This window comes from Vulpes lagopus, chromosome 9, assembly GCF_018345385.1.
Source record: "Vulpes lagopus strain Blue_001 chromosome 9, ASM1834538v1, whole genome shotgun sequence".
Classification (NCBI taxonomy): domain Eukaryota; kingdom Metazoa; phylum Chordata; class Mammalia; order Carnivora; family Canidae; genus Vulpes; species Vulpes lagopus.
The window spans coordinates 10,385,288-10,402,251 of NC_054832.1; the positions used below are offsets into that span (position 1 = coordinate 10,385,288).

General features: G+C 41.5%; 1 protein-coding gene across 3 annotated transcripts in view; it reads left to right on the plus strand.

The window, feature by feature from the left end:
• The window catches only part of ADCY8 (adenylate cyclase 8), a 203,551-nt gene that overhangs the window by 85,766 nt on the left and 100,821 nt on the right, over nucleotides 1-16,964 (plus strand). For all 3 annotated transcript variants that reach the window (XM_041768492.1, XM_041768493.1, XM_041768495.1), the window contains exon 5: nucleotides 5,555-5,682. In XM_041768492.1, coding sequence (XP_041624426.1) covers nucleotides 5,555-5,682 — 128 coding nt within the window. The remainder of the gene's footprint in view (nucleotides 1-5,554; nucleotides 5,683-16,964) is intronic.

Genomic DNA, 16,964 nt, shown 5'->3' on the forward strand with positions numbered 1-16,964 from the left:
CATGGTATGTAATATGGCTAAGGATGTGATACGGCCACAGAGCATGAAAAATAGTACATATATATAAACAGGTGATGTAGATGGACGCATAGTAGCCTCTGAGGAGGGGAACTGAGCCAGGCTTCCAGGGGGCTGTGTGTCTGAGGAGGAAGGACTGCCCAAGGGGATTTATCTACCAGGACAATATATTCATGTCACTTGTGTAATTACAATTGATAGAATATTATAAAATTGCCATGGTTTCTAATACAACTTTTTCAAAAATACATAATTTTTTTTGTTCTGAGAGTCTTTCACTTTGTATTGATTTTTTTCTGATTTACTAAAGCCAGACTTATTCTTATGTAAAATTCAAACATCAAAGGTATACAGAAAGTGTTATATCCCTGTGATCCTATCCCTTCCCAACAAAATAACCATCTTTGATAATTTGGTGCATTTATCACCTCATTATCATCTATGGCCAACATAATATGATTTCATAAATTTCCAAAATTTGTATACTATATCACAGCCATCGAGATGAAAAGAAAAGAATTATATTAAGACTCACTCAATAAAGTTTGCAAGGAGACCCATGCCCTACTTTATTTTTCCTTTTCAGTATATTTTTCCAAAACAAACTGTTTCCTTAATATAAAGTTTCTGAAGCAATTTCTGGTAAAAAGAAGTTGCCTGAATATTACTGTCAAGTCATCTGAAAGTTCATAGGAATTGATCAGAAAAATATGCCTGTGAATTGTTAGAACTTGACAGAACAGACAAATCTTTCATGTGTGTATATTTTTATATTTCACACGTGCACACACACACACACACACACACATACACACACACACCACTTATGTTGGGTTCAAAGTTTTTCAAAGAGGCTGCCAGCCCCACCTTTTGTTTACGAGAAAAATAGGCCTTGAGCACAGACATATTCACTATACTGTGTATGTCTGCTCCTGAAGGATAATAAGCCATTTTACACTGTTTCCATCCAAAACACATTTTTATCAGGAGATCTACCATTCTGGACTCTGTCATCATGTCTTCAGTTTTGTAGAGAAAGAGCATAGAGTGCAAAAGTCAGATAGACACAAGTGTGAATTCCAGTTCTGCCTCTAACTTGCTTTGTGACCTTCACTTACGACGTAAGCCATCTATGAAATGGCACATGACTCAAAATGTGGTCATGATGACTCACTAAGATAAATATTATGTATTTAACACATAGCCTGGCATGTAGTAGATGCTCAATAAATATTACTTCCTTTCCCTACTCAAGTTTTTCCAAAATGCTTTTACTTCTGTCTTTTTCAGGGAAAAAATTACTGATTAAAAAAATTACTGATTAAGAGGCAGTGAATATCACATGTAGTCCATAACATTTCTTTTATTTTTTAAAGTTTTTATTTAAATTCCAGTTAGTTAACGTACACTGTGATATTAGTTTCAGGTGTACAATATAGTGATTCAACACTTCCCTATAATCACCTAGTGGTCATCACACCAAGTGACCTCCTTTATCCCCATCACCTATTTCACCCATCCCCTCACCTTCTCCCACTCTAGTAACCATCAGCTTATTCTCTGTAGTTAAGTTTCTTGGTTTCTCCCTCTCTCTTTTTTGCTTTTGCTTATTTGTTTTGTTTCTTATATTCCACATATGAATGAAATTATATGGTATTTGTCTTTCTCTGACTGACTTATTTTGTTTAGCATTATACTCTCTAGTTTCATCCATGTCATACAAATGGAAAGATTTCATTCATTTTTATGGTTGAGTAATATTCCATTGTGTATATATATATATATATATATATATATATATATATATATATATATACCACATCTTCTTTATCCATTCATTGGTTATCAAAAGAAAAAGCAGAGCAAAGGAAACGATCAACAAAACTAAAAAGCAACCTATAGAATAGAAAAATATATTTGTAAATGACATATCTGATAGTTAGTATCCAAAATATATAAAGAATTTATAAAACTCAACACCCAAAAAACAAATAATCAAATTTTAAAAAGGACAGAAGATGGGAATAGACATTTTTTCCAGAGGAGAGATCCAGATGGCCAACAGACACATGAAAAGATGCTCAAAATCACTCATCATCAGGGAAATGCAAATCAAAACTACAATGAGGGGCAGCCCCAGTGGCCCAGTGGTTTAGCGCTGCCTTCAGCCCAGGGTGGGATCCTGAAGACCCAGGATCAAGTTCCACATCAGTCTCCCCCCGTGGAGCCTGCTTCTCCCTCTGCCTGTGTCTCTGCCTCTCTCTCTCTCTCTGTCTCTCATGAATAAATAAAATCTTTAAAAAAAAAAAAACCTACAATGAGGTATCACCTCACACCGGTCAGAATGGCTAAATTCAACAACACAAGAGACGACAGGTGGTGGTGAGCATGTGGAGAAAGGGGAACAGTCATGCATTGTTGGTGGGAACGTAAACTGATGCAGCCACTCTGGAAAACAGTATGGGAGTTCCTCAAGAAGTTAAAAATAGAGCTACCCTACTACCCAGCAATTGCACTATGGGGCATTTACTCAAAGAATATAAACCTGCTAATTCAAAGTGATACATGCCCCCCAGTGTTTATAGCAGCATTATCTACATGGCCATGGTTACTTTACTATGTATTATGAACAAGATGGGTTATTTTTTTAAAGATTCATGAGACACACACACACACACACACACACACACAGAGGCAGAGACATAGGCAGAGGGAGAAGCAGGCCCCACTGGACTCCATCCCAGGATCTCAGGATCACAACCTGAGCCAAAGGCAGATGCTCAACCACTGAGCCACCCAGGTGCCCCCAAGATGGGTTATTTTGACATGTTTCCTATATGGGGCATAGTAACTCACTTATCAGTGTCTTCTGTGATTTAGCCAAGGTCAAACAGCTAGTAAATCTGACCAGAATGCAGACGTTGGATTCTTAGACTAAAGCATTTCCTGGTCTACCCTTTGCTTCCTCCTTTCCCACTGCCAATACCCAGTGCTCCAAAATACTATCAACCTGAGTCACTCACAGCAGGTTGTTCCCCCAAAGAGTGTGGTTGACTGAATTCAACTGCTGAGTCTCTCAGCCTCAGTGTTCTCAGCAAAATCTGAATCTGTGATTTATTTGATCAGTCGTTCTCAAATGCTCTTTCATAATCAAATATCGGGCAGTTCGATTTGTGGCCAAGAGATAAGATATGTACATATTTATCTATAATGTAGTGAGTTTTTGTAAAGCTTTATTTAATTCAAAAAACCTTTCCTTTTAGGAATTTTTTTTTACTTTTTTGATATTAAAAATGCCCTTTCTTTCATAAAGTCATGAGCATAGTAGATGGTACTTGGGTTGTTCTTTTTGTTTGTTGATGGATTTTTTCATACTTCTTTGGCAAAATACAAAATTGAACTCTATAGCAGTCCCTCAGGCCATCTGTGTTTTGTTGTTGTTGTTTTTTTTTTTTAACTGTCCAATGGATGGCACAAATCTGGAAACTGCCAGGGCCCAGGGGACAAATACTCTCTGGAGCCCTTCCAGCCACACACTAGCGGTCTCCAAAGATACAGCGCATGGTCTTGAGTTTCTCTTATTGATCAGACCCCCACCAGAAGGTCTCTTGCAAAATTAGCTGCTTCAAAGCAGCCAAAAGACAGGAACCACAAGCTCCTAAAAATAACCCTGGGACAGCTGTGCATGCCATCAGAGTTCTGAAGATTGCATCTGTGCCCATTTGGGAAGGTTGGCAAAGCCCTGGCAATTGGATCCAAACAGGAAAGTGCTCATGCCAGTTCTCATTCTCTTGTCCCTGTCTGATATTTGTGTTTTGTATTGGGAGAGTGATTTCATTCATTTGTTACCTAAACACAGTGGCTGAATCCCCCGATCAGATCAGGAAACCAGCATGGTGCCATATGGGTTGGCAGGACAAAGATGTCCACTGTGCTGCTGGTGTGTCAGTGGGCCCCTTTCTGTGTGTGCCTCCTCTCCTCTGCCCTTGGACCCTGCTTTCCCAAGAAGAGCCTCACACTCCCAAAGCCCCTAAGTTTTTAGGACTTCAGATCTGAGTCACATCTCAGAAGTCATTTGGTCCCACCCATGTATCCAAGGAAGACAAAAGGGAAAGGCATCTGCCCATGATCATAGACAGAGATGTGAGGAAATAGGGGCAGGAGTCAAACTCCTCATCACAAAGACAGGTAACCCTGATTTAGTGCTCTTCTGATGGACCCTGTACTAAGCCTTTGGTTGCATCATCTTAACAGTCCTCGCAGTCAAACAACAAGGTCCTGTTCATTTACCATTTTGTGGATGAAGCAGTTGAGGCTCAGAAGTAGCTGTAGGGAGTGTAGGATTTAATCCTGTGCAGTATGACTCTTTAGCTGGTGCTCTTAGCCCCTACATTATGCTGTGTCAAGGTCTCTTTCTTCTAAGACCTGCATCATCCAACCTTTTTCCATCCAGTGTGAAAATATGCACCATTTCCCTGGAGCTTGTTGCTCTTTGAAACTCGATAAGAATCATGACCTCAAGACTGCGATCTGCCAAACAATGGTGCCATCCTTGTTACCTATAAGTACTGAAGGTACTACCCTTACCTTAACAAGGATAAAAATTGTACCGACTTCATAAGGTTGTTGTGGGGGTTAACTCTGTTTAATATATGGTGTATCATAGGTGTGATTATTATTCACCTTTGTATCAGGAACAATGCTTGACTTATCATAGTGCCCTATTGAGATTTTATTTTTATGAAAAAAGCATATGAACTAGTACATGAATAAAAATACATGTATAGGGATCCCTGGGTGGCGCAGCGGTTTGGCGCCTGCCTTTGGCCCGGTGCGCGATCCTGGAGACCCGGGATCGAATCCCACGTCGGGCTCCCGGTGCATGGAGCCTGCTTCTCCCTCTGCCTATGTCTCTGCTTCTCTCTCTCACTGTGTGCCTATCATAAAAAAAAAAAAAAAAAAAAATACATGTATAAAATGATACTTAAGACATAGTCAGCCCCTCTTCTTAAAGTGCCAGTACCCTAGTTGGGAAAGGATCCTAGAGTCAAAAGAGTAGGGATCCTTGGGTGATGTATACTTTTAAGTGCTTATTATTAGGCCAAGGCTGCTAAAAAATGTTAATTCGGAGACCTGATCTGCAAAAAAAAAAAAAAAAAAAAAGAAGAAGACATCGATGGACAGGATTCACAGGGGAACACTGAACATGTGTGCTTGATGTCCCCTCTTTGCCAGGCCTGCCCACATTATGGGTGTACATCAGAAGGCTAGGACATGGCAGGGCCGGGATATGGTCCTGTATCGGTTTAGCTCAAAATTCAGTGTTTTTTTCCATGACTCTATTTCACTTCTGAGCCCTTCAAACTCTTACTTAGGGCACCCCTGCACCAATCTCTTAGGAAGAAAATAGAAGTGCATTTCAAAGGTAATTGTTCCCTCACCACTAAAGTGAAGACCACTGCCCTCCTTCCCAAGCCTTTCAGAAGCACTTACTTGTCTGCTGACTCAGTCCTCTCCTTTCCACCCTTCCTTTCAGGAGCATCACTGCCTTCGCATTAAAATCCTGGGGGACTGTTACTACTGTGTTTCAGGGCTTCCTGAGCCCCGCCAGGACCATGCCCACTGCTGCGTTGAAATGGGCCTCAGCATGATCAAAACCATCAGGTAATCTGGTATCTCCTCCCTAATACCCAAGCCTTCAATGTGCATGAAGACAAACCACCTTTGTGATATTTGTCTATCCCTTGTGGTAGATCACGTGTTTGTTGAAAGGTGATATACTGTGACTTATGGCACAAAGCCTGCATGCCCATGAACTCTCCCATATGAGCCAGTGAACCTGCCAGCTTCATTGCATTCTAGTCATGCCTCACTTAAAATAACTTGTACAGTGTATTTGTATTACCAATGTCCTGTGGAGTTGGGTATGGTGCTTGCCTTCGAGGAGGTTACCATTGAGTGGGAGACAACTCAATATGGTACAGTAAGTTCAGAGATGAATCCAACCCAGGGTGCCTGAGGGGGGATAGAAGAGGAACAACTCATTTGGGCCAGCATACTGGAGAAGGCTTTCCAGAGTAGAGCTGTCTAAGTTGTTATCTGAAAGGTGAGAAAGCATTAGATCCTGGAGGGCTGAAGAGTGTGGCTGGATTGTGGAGAGTTGGGATGTGCTACGGTGACAGCTGCCAAAGCCTGGAGAGGAAAGGGTGATGACAGATGGACTGTGGACTTGGAGCAGGCAAGGCTCCCAGGGCCTTCTCAGCCATGATAAGGGTTATACTTTACCCTGAGGCCAACAGGAAATCATTATAGGGCCACCACCAGGAATGTCTCCATGAGTGTGTGACAAGTGCTTTTAGCTTGGTCAGTGGATCTGACAAATAGAAGTTTAATCAAGAGGGCAAGAGTTATTGGGGTCAAGGACTTTGGAATTAGACTGTGGCTTTGGAACAGGAGATCAGTGTTGTCAGAGCTCTCTTGAGGTTCCAAATAAGATGCTCTAAATCGAACCTTTGAGTATTGTAATTTTCCCCAACCACAGCAAACACAGTAAAGAGGGTGCGTGGGTAGAAATCTTCTCAGTGGTTGATGGCTTCATCTTATAAGGGAAGGAGATCCTGCCATTATCAGGCCAGAATAATCTTCCAGTGAATTCATGCCTTGGTTGTGTGGTCCAGTAGGTATGTTTACAATCCTTAGCTGTGTCAGCCTGGATTAAAGAGCAGTGGGAGAACAACAACTGCACCCTACACACACCCTCCACTGAAGGCTCAGCTCACCTGCTGGCTTCCAAGACCAAGCCTGAAGTGGGCAGGAGAGATCTAAGCAATTGGACCCATGACCAAGAAATTGTGCCTGACTCCTACTTGCTGACAGATCCCTGACTTTATTCGGGTTTTGGGCAGAGGTCTCTTGACATCAGGAAAGGCTATGTAGGGCCTTAATTAAGGAGACGACAGAAGCTATTTCCCTAAATATGCTTCAATCGTGTGACACTAGAATGTGATATCATATTCCTGGTGGGTAGATATGCTACCCTGGCAGACAGACAGGGTCCCACCTCTGGAACCAACCCATGAGCTGGGTCCAGTCAAGGGGGCATGGTGCTTTGCTATGGGGCGTGTGATAAAAACCCAACCATCATCATCCCTAAGACCAAGGGGACAGGTGGAGGAAGAGAGAGGACATGCCCCTTCTTTGTCAGAAGTGCAGAAGTTCTCATCTCTAGGAACCATGGACAGAGGAGCCCACAAGTTCCAACCCAGATTTCCCTTTTCATAGATGGAAAAGGCCACAGATTCTTCTTAGCTGTTTATTTGGACACTTGTGAGTCTTGCCCTGGAAACTATGATGAATTATAATATTTTAACTAGCTCCAAGGGAGGCAATGGGACCAACAGCCAGAAGGCTCACTATTTTGAATACATTCTACAGCTGATTAGGTATGTGAACTTTATTCTCCTAGCCAACTGGTAGGTCAGTCAACAAAAAATCTGTGGGGCTCTACCAAGTGTCAGATGCCACCACACTAATCCCTGGAAGTACAGTGATGAACAGGTCATCGGGTTTTCTCTTACACATGGGTATCCATTAGGGAGATGACTTGGATTTACTGTCTATGAAATGAGGAAATTGGGCCAGACCAGCTCCAAAAATCTTTTGTCAGTTCTGTGATTTTTTTGGTCAGCCACATCAAAATCAAGTTTAAGTGGCAAAACTTTCCACAGGCTTTCTTTTAATTTTTTTTTAATTTGTATGGTGATATAATTGACCCAGAAAAATTATATGTATTTAAAGTGCAGAGTGTGATGATTTGATATGCGGATATGTTGTGGTGGCCAAGTTAATTAACACATCCTTTGGCTCACCTAGTGATCTTTTTCTCTTTTTTTGGTGAGGACACTTAAGATTCACTCTTCTGGCAAATTTCAAGGATACAATACAGCATTATTAATTATAATCACCATGCCTACATCAGATCTTCAGAACTCTCATAACAAAAGTTTGTACCCTTTGACCGATATTACCTTGTTTCCCCCACACCTCCAGGCCTAGAAATCACTCTTCTACTCTGTTTCTCTGTGACTTTTTTTTTAATTATTATTTCACATATACAGTATTTATCTTTCTTTGTCTGGCTTATGTCACTTAACATAATGCCCTCCAGGATCATCCTCATGGATGCAAATGGTAGGATTTCCTTCTCTTTTAAAGCTGATTACTATTCCATTATATATATATATATATATATATATATATATATATATATATATGTGTGTGTGTGTGTGTGTGTGTGTGTGTGTGTATACACACCACATCTTCTTTATCCACTGATCCACAGACTTCCCATTGGAGTTTGTATCTTGCTTGCACTTAAGCAGAAGAAATGCTGCAGAGATGATAATACAGAAGAAATGAACAGGGATTATCAAAATACTTAAGATACTTAGCATGTTATCATTTCTCTCTCTGGAGAGAATCTTATTCCTCCTGACTGTTTTATCCAACTTAAGGCTCGTTTCTGGAGTTCTGGAATAGGTCAATGAGACATCCAATGTGGATAAGTTGAAATGACTCAAGGGTTTTGTCTCATCAGTTTCTTAAGGGCTGCTTTTACTCTCTTAGAATAAGACCATTCAGTAGGATATTTTTTAACTGTATGAATCAGAGTCTATTAATACTCAAACACTCTGATTATGAGGGAGGTGACTGGAGGTCCTGCATTAATTCTTCTACTTAGCTACAAAATATGATTCAGAGGAATATGTAGAACTCTGGAATGAGGTAACTTTAGTTGCAGTGGGCTCAGACTTCTAGAGCTGCCACTCAGAATCAAGTGTAGAAGCCTGAGGAAAGATTGGCAGACAATATTTCTACGTGAATGTGTGTAGAAGAGAATCCCATTTACATAACTTTATCACAATCCTAACCATCACTTACACGAGATGCATTTTTTTTTCTTTAGACCCAAAGGCATTTGCTCTACCTGGGAAACTACCCACTATCCACTATCCCATTCATAACATTACACATATTGTCATGTAATGAAAATAAGTCATTTATTAACTAATGTTCCCAGATTAGTTAACTTCCCTGTATATTTGTCATCAGAGATGGATCTCTAGTTCAGGTATGATCCCCACCTTGTCAAGGCCTCTCCTTGTCCTTTTTTTTTTTGGCATTTCCTTAAAGAGTTAGGGTCACACACTGGTCCCCAAAGTGCAGACTAGCAGTGAGGGACTGGTGCTCTGTTGGTGAGATGGTATCCAGATCTTGGGTCTCTAGATCCCAGGAACTCCAGTGGTTTCTTTGTTGGATTAGATTTACAATTTTGGCACCAATGACAAACTAGCACACAAAACAACCATGTACCATAGTCACAGGTGAGTCTAAATATGGGATGGAGATCCTCTTGCAATCCCAGACAGGTGAGGATGGGTTCCATGCTGACACTGAGGTCAGCTGCTGCTGGTTAGAGTACCAGCAGTATTCACAAGTGAACGAGAGTCCAGGCAGTCAGAAGAACAAGCATGACAGAAGTAGTTTCCCCTGCATTTTGTCTTTTACAGAAGTGTCTCCACAGTGGCCTTTTTGACTAAGAAACAGAGGTGTTTTCCTGAAAACAAAAGCATGAAGAATATATTATCCTAGTTGCTAAGAATGTCAGAAGCCATTTGTGTGTGTGAATGTGTGTGCATGTGCATATGTATATAAATGTGGTGTTTATGTATATGTATGTGGCATGTGTGTGTACACATGTGTGGCATGTAGGTGTGAGTGCATGAATATGTGTATGCACGTGTCTGTATGTGTGTGTAAGCATGTATGTGCAAGTGTGTGTGTATTAGGCATTTGTAGTAAACCTTTTTTATCACAATTCTAAATTCAGAGAGTGGGGTTAGTGCACAGATAGTTGGTGACCTCGTAAGTCAGCTGTGGCTATTTATGTCTCGGGCAATGGCAGGGGTCATGTTCCAGAGGAGGCATCATATTCCAGCCTGGGCATGAAGAAGGTAACTGCGGACATAAGTCACTCTCTCTCCAGTTGACTCTAGAGGAGAGGAGGCAGGTGCTAGAGGGAGGAAACTGGTTGGAAGGTGATAATGTAGCAATCCAGGGAAGAGATGTCAGGCCCTGAATGGAGTAGTAAGAGCTGTGGAACAGAAAGGGGAGAGTGGTAGTATGCCATCAAACCTGAGATCCTGAGAGCCTCCGTAAGAGACAATACCTGACATAGACATTTAAATTAAATGAAGCATTTATCAGTACAGTGAGCTTATGTATCAACTGATGATGCTCCAAGAATTTGGGGCAGGGTTCCACTTTATTGAAGATAGAGTTCATTGCTGGATCATGCTGATCATGGTCCCTGAATGGTGACTTCTGGGGAACATGCTGAGTATATGTATGAAGTGAGCCCATGGCCTGCAGTCAGCAGATTTCTGCTTCTTCCTATTATTAGGTGAGTGGCTGAGGACAAGTGTAACTTCAATTGTCAGAGCCTATGTGGACTTTTCTGTAAAATGGGGATCATAGGATCCCAACTTTGGAGCAACCAATTGAAAATTCAAATAGATGGCAGGCACATTGTGACCATACAAATATTTAATGGAATCTGATAGTTGGGGCTGAGTTTGAACACTAGGAATTTGACTCAGTTAAGTTATAGAAACCTATTCCTTTCTCGTGGTTTCTATTCTAGTAAAATAATAGCTAAGGGTTTATTGAACACCTGCTCTACTACTTGCCAAGCACTGAAATAAGTGTTTTACATGCATTATCTCATTAAGTCCTTGTGACAATTCTAAGAGGTAGACAGGGGTGGTAGGCAAAATATTGAACAACTAGAGTGGCCGCAGTACCGGCTAATCAGAATCATCTACGGCAGCCAATCAGAATGGATGTCAGCCATTAGTAACCAGTAGAGATGTCTGGGTTCATCCTTACTAACTGAAACTCTGGAAGTTGGCTTCTCCTTTACCAGTGAGGAAACTGGAGCTTATAAAGTTTGTGTAATTGCCCAAAATCACACCACTAGTCAACAGCAGAACAAGGAACACCCATCTGGAGCCGTCTGACACCAAAAGCCATTGGCTTTCACCATCACAGTACCCTGCCTTTCAGCTCCAGGTTTCTACAATTGCTTCTGATGCCTGAAATGTGCCACTAATAGCCGAAGGCTCAACACACAGCTCAGGAGATCCTACACTTATTCCTAATAAATTAGCAGAACCAATATTGAGAAGGAGAGAAAGTCAGTAAACATCTGAGAATAACAAGATAATAAGCCTTAATCAAGCCTCATGGTAAATCCATTCCATCAAAAATACTTGATTTTAGAAACATGATATTAGCTATATGAGTGGCAAAAAAAGTGATTGAATGGAATTTTATTTCTAATGAAGCATTTAATACCATCTTATGCATGTCTGTTCATAAAATTAAATTAATTAAAATGGGTTTAGATAATAGTTCCATTAAATAGATTGAGAAGTGGCTCCAGGTGGCTCCTCTTCACATGCCCCGGGTCTATTTTGGGGAGGCTTGATAGCTGAGAAGACACCAGAGTTAAGGTGGGCTATTCCATGCAGTAGCTTTATTAATGATCTAAAAAGCTTCCTTGATGAATCTTAATGAAAATTGCAGAGCCTGGTCTTTTCAGTGCAGTTGCTAAAAAGTCATAGAATGACACCAGAATGCCAAGCAGGAACTGGCTGGTCCCCAACAGTTAATTGGAGCAAGATCTTAATCCTTGTGGCAGGGTTGCCTTGCCAAGCAACATTGGAGGACAAGGAATGAAAAATAGGAGTTTCTGCTGCCCTCATTTGAGGCAAGAATGACTAAGCCCCCTCTTGGTGTCTCCTGCTCTTTCTTTCTCTCTCTTTTTTATACTTCCTTTTTGCTCTATTTCTCTACTACCTCACTTCTCCCTCCCTCTCTTCTTTCCTTCCTTCCTTCCTTCCTTCTTTCCTTCCTTTCTTTCTTCCCTCCTGCCTTCTTTTTTGCTCCCCTACCAATCACTGTTTGTCTCCCAATTTTGTTCCCCTAAACCCATTTCCCACCTTGTTCTGAAACGCCATTCACTACAGCACCCATAAAGTCCTCTCTCCTCTTAAAGATGCAGCAGTCAGAGTGGTCTTCAGTCCACAGACAGGAGTTTTGTTTGTTTGTTTGTTTGTTTGTTTGTTTGTTTTGCAAAATTATAATGGTGAAAACAGATGATATTTAGTAATAAGAGTTGATAAAGCTATTATTAATTGAAGGCTCACCATGTGCCAGAATATATACAAAAGTTCCTGACCTAAACCCTGGGGGATACTACTATTACTTTCCCCACTTCCCAGAGGAGGAACCTGAAACTCTGATGGGATGAGTAACTTCTGACAGTGACACACAGCTTGTAAGTGGCAGAGAAAGACTCTGAGCCAGTTTGTTGGACTCTGTAAATGTTCAAAGGCAAAGAAATACTTGGATAAATTTTGACATGCTACCAAATAGGAAAATGGGTAACTATTAAGCATCATGGTTTACTAAAATTCATATTCAGTGGAACAAGAAAATGGTTGTGAGTTTAAAGAAGTATACTTTCTAGAATACACACACACACACACGCACACATACACACATCTGGGCAACCTTAGTTTCTTAAAAATCTATTTTAGTAGAAAAAGAGAAAAACGTAAAGCTCTGTGATGGAAAATGGATGGCCCGATGGTTTCTCTCACTAGGTCTGCACTGTTTAGGAACAGAATTGCAACATTAGGTCTTTCCATTACTTTCCACCCGAAAAATAGGAGTCTAATGCTGAAGGAAGTACAGGCAGCAGCAAAGGGTCTGGAGAGCACTCAGCTTGGAGTCTGGCACAGTGAGGACTGACTGGGGCCATTACTTACTGACCTTGACTGAATGACTTACCCTCTCTCTTGCTCAGGCTTTCTTAGCTGTGCAGTGCAGTAAACCCTCCTAACAGAGCTCTATGAATATGGACACTGACTTCCTGACTTGTCCATTTGGTTAACTGCTTGCATCTGCAGAGTTCTTCAAGAGACGCTTGTTGAATGAAGGAGCAAGTGAATGAACTCTGTGGCTTTTGATAGTTGTGAGGACGAAATGAGATCATGAATGTAAAAGGCCTGACACAGAAAAGGAAATAGACACACCCAGATTCTCTTGGAGGCTCAATTCCCCCATCTGTAAAATGGAAGCTTAAAACGCTGAGTTACCTACCTCTCAGAATTGCCGTGGGAATCAAATTGAAGCACTTAGTGGAATTGCAGCTTCTATGCTAGGATGAGACATGGTGGCTTTCAGACACTTTAAGAAGCACATGGGCCCGGTGTTTTGTTGGGCAGTCTGACACTGACGTCCAGCAGAGGCCATAGAATGGGTCATAGCAGAAGGTGAAGCCAGGATCTATAGCGACCAGGCCGGCAGCCCCCACCACTACGGTGAGAGACCTCTGGGGAACCCTCAGTAAACTCTAGAATCTACAGAAGGGAGCTCATTATAAGTTTGATGCCTCTGGAATTAATTTCTAGAGATTGTCATTGGCCTATTGGGCGGAGTCAGAACAGATCCCAGTGCTCCATATATCCCTAAGCATGGCTTCTCTTTTTTATACAAATAAGCTATGTAGGGTAGTAGAAATGGACCATTGGGTTTGGGCTTACACATCTGGGATGAAATTCCAGCTGTTTCATGTGTAGCTGTGTGACTTTAAAGAAAGGCACTTCTTGAAACTCAGTTCCCTGGAAAATGGTGTGGGTAAGAATAATACATTACAGGGTTATTGTAAAGGTAAGATTTGACACCTGTGTTTTACCCTGCGCAGTGATCACAGATGACCTCCATAACTAACTTTCTTGCCTTTCTTTTTTTCCAGAATGTTCAAGGGTACCGTTTCTTCCAGGTAGCTGAGGGCCACGCAGTTTTTATTAAATTATGTTAGTTCATCCTTTGCAAGCCGATTTATGCGTAGAACTGCCTACCTGGTATATTAAATGGGTGGGTTGAAGGCATTTTGTTGTAAATAGAGTGAATGCAGGCACAGTTTAAGCAGGAAAGGGCTGTGTGATCAATTTATAATCTTTTATCCAATTCAACATGTGTAATATTCATGTAAGTATAAGCTGTTACTACTAACAAAAATTAGTATCAGTTATTACTTTTGGTGTTTGCTTACATCATGTTAAGTGCTTTATATACATGATTTTACAAAGCCTCCTAAGAACTCTGCAAAGGACTTGCTCTCTTTCCCATTGCATCTGAGAGAGCAGGAATTGGAGCCTAATGCACCTAGCCAGAGGGCCACAGCCAGCAAGAGAGGAAACCTAAGTTCACATCCTGGCCTCGTTCAATGCAGGCTCTGCCCCTTGGTGGTGTTGAGAGTGATTTGCATTGAGAGGTGATATCATACCACTGCCAGAGGAGAAGGGGGAACATATGTGTTTGTTCTAGCTCCCACAGCCAGCAAGGATCAGAGCTCTGGTCTCTACCCCCAAAGCTGGAGAGTTGGGCATCCTTCCCCCCACAGTACTAACTGCTCCAGTGTAAAGTTGATTTTTTTTTTTAGAAAGAGAGAAACGGGGGCTGAGGGAAGTTAGGCAGGATGAGAGGGTGAGAGGATCTTATGCAGGCTCCACACTCGGGAGCCCCGCAAGGGTCTCGATCTTATGACCCTGAGGTCACAGCCTTAGCCCAAATCAAAAGTCTGACCCTTATCCAACTGAGCCCGCCAGGTGCTGCTGAAGTTGGTCTTTTTATTCATCCATTCATTTAACAGTAGAGAGAGTCTGATTTACAGATCAGTGATGGCTACTAGATTATGCTTCCTATCATTCCTCCAGCACCTTCTACAGATTGATTAGTTGGCTAAAACAGAACCATTTGAAGCATTGAAATCAAAAGAAAACTTCTCAGGGTTTTCATGTTTTACCGTATACCAAGCACTCTCCTCTTTGATGGTTCAAATAAAAGAAATGCCATCTTCAATTTTTGTGCAGGTTGATTGTTATGTTATTGGTCCCCAGCTCGGCATACAGCTGCAAAAACTAATAATAATTTCTTTCCTTAAAAGAAATCTTAGATGGAAGCCCACCATGAGAAACAGATGAGATCAAAGCTGCTTTATTTGAAGGGGAAAACGTGGCAGGTTCAAAGACATCTCCGTGGTTCCCTGGGACTTGTAGAAAATTCCTAGGACAGCATGGAGCTATAGAGCAAGAAAGCCTTGGAGCTTTGTCCATTAATGCAGTAAATGCTTACAGATGGGGGAATTGAGCACTGACAATACCTATGCACTCAGTGCTGTGTTAAGATCTGGGCATGTGGAAAGAAGAGATAGTACCCCTGCCTTCCAGAAGCTCAGAGTTTGTGGGGAGGAAAGAGAGGGTACACATAGTTAGAATGCAAGTGATCTATAGTCATATTCTTTTTATTTGTGACTGATGAGGCACAGCAAAGTATCCCTGGGGCTCTGCTTGGAAGAAGTGAACAAGCCTGTTAACTCAGAGCAGAATGCCTTTGTTTCAGCTTCAAGAATGCTCACAGGTCCTCCCCTCAAGAGCTGATCTTGAAACACATAGTGTGTGTGTGCTGTTCTGTGCAACCACCGGGTAGCCTCTCCAAGGAGGATCAATACCTGTAAATTATTCATTACTTTTACACAGTTCATTCCTATCTTTCATTTAAGTCAAATCCCAGACATAACAAAAAGAAAGGAAAAAAAAAACAGTGCAGTAAGGAAATTTTGTCTTATTAGGATTTTTGTTTTGTAGAAGAAAATAAAAAATCTAAATGCCTTTTCATTAAGATGTTCCAATGCGTTCCCTGTATCATGTTAATTACCTAATGGCATTAGCACAGTGTGCTGTTCAATAGTCCCTCACAATTAGTTGGCAAAGCATTTTAACATCCATTACCTCCTTCGGGGCTCACAAAATCTCCGTTAGTGAAGCAATCTGTTAGAGCTTTATTTCACAGCTATTGAAACTCAGGGTCAGACCAAGCTTTTTGCCCAGGATCCTATGCCATATACAGGACCTATGTTGCAAAGAGGGTGAGGTGGAAAGACCCAACACCCCAGTTTGGTCCTAGAATCCCACTTGCCAACTATGTGACCACAAGGAAATCCTTTTACTTTCTGGCTGTGGTTCTTCCATATGTGATAAGCAACCAAGTGCCTTCGCATGGGCCAGATACTTTCTCAACTCGACATACATCTGTTTGTTTCACCCTGACAATGCTATTGTTATTCCCATTTGATACATGCAAGTTAAGTAATTTCCCTGAGGTCATACAGCAAGTAAATGGCAGAGAAAGATATAAACTCAGGTAATCTGGTGCCAGAATCCATATTAACCCCTACAGTGAAGAAGTGATGAGAAGAAGGTAGATTGGGACTGATGATCATACCAGTCAGCCTAGCCCTGGTTATGCTGAAGCAACAAGCATCCTCCCAAATCTTAGTGGCCTAAAGCAGCAAAAATATACCTTTTACTCATATTTCCTGTCCCTATGGTAGGGTTGGGGGGAGTGGCAAGGTACCACTCTACATCATCCCCACTTAAGAACCCCAGTTTAGAAGTCTCCTCCAAGTGTCCTCAAGTGACAATTGACATAGAAGGAAAGGAAAAAAGAGAAAGAGAGAGAATGTGTGTGATTGTTCAGGCTCTTAAAGCTTTTGCCCAGAAGCAAATCATACATGTCACATCTGTTCACATTTTTTTGGCCAAAACCAACCCAAAATATACAGGAAAGTACAATCCTACCAGGTGCTTGGTATTGTAGTACTTGACACAGCTGGCGGACGGATCCACAGTTGACCTCTCCCAGCGACCTGCCCCACAGAAACTCACTCTGCAACTGTGTCAGAGCTGAAATGTGCCTCTTGAGTGCTGGATGCTGTTTCTCCTTTTGCCTTATTCAAGTTTTCCATTTGGCTTCTA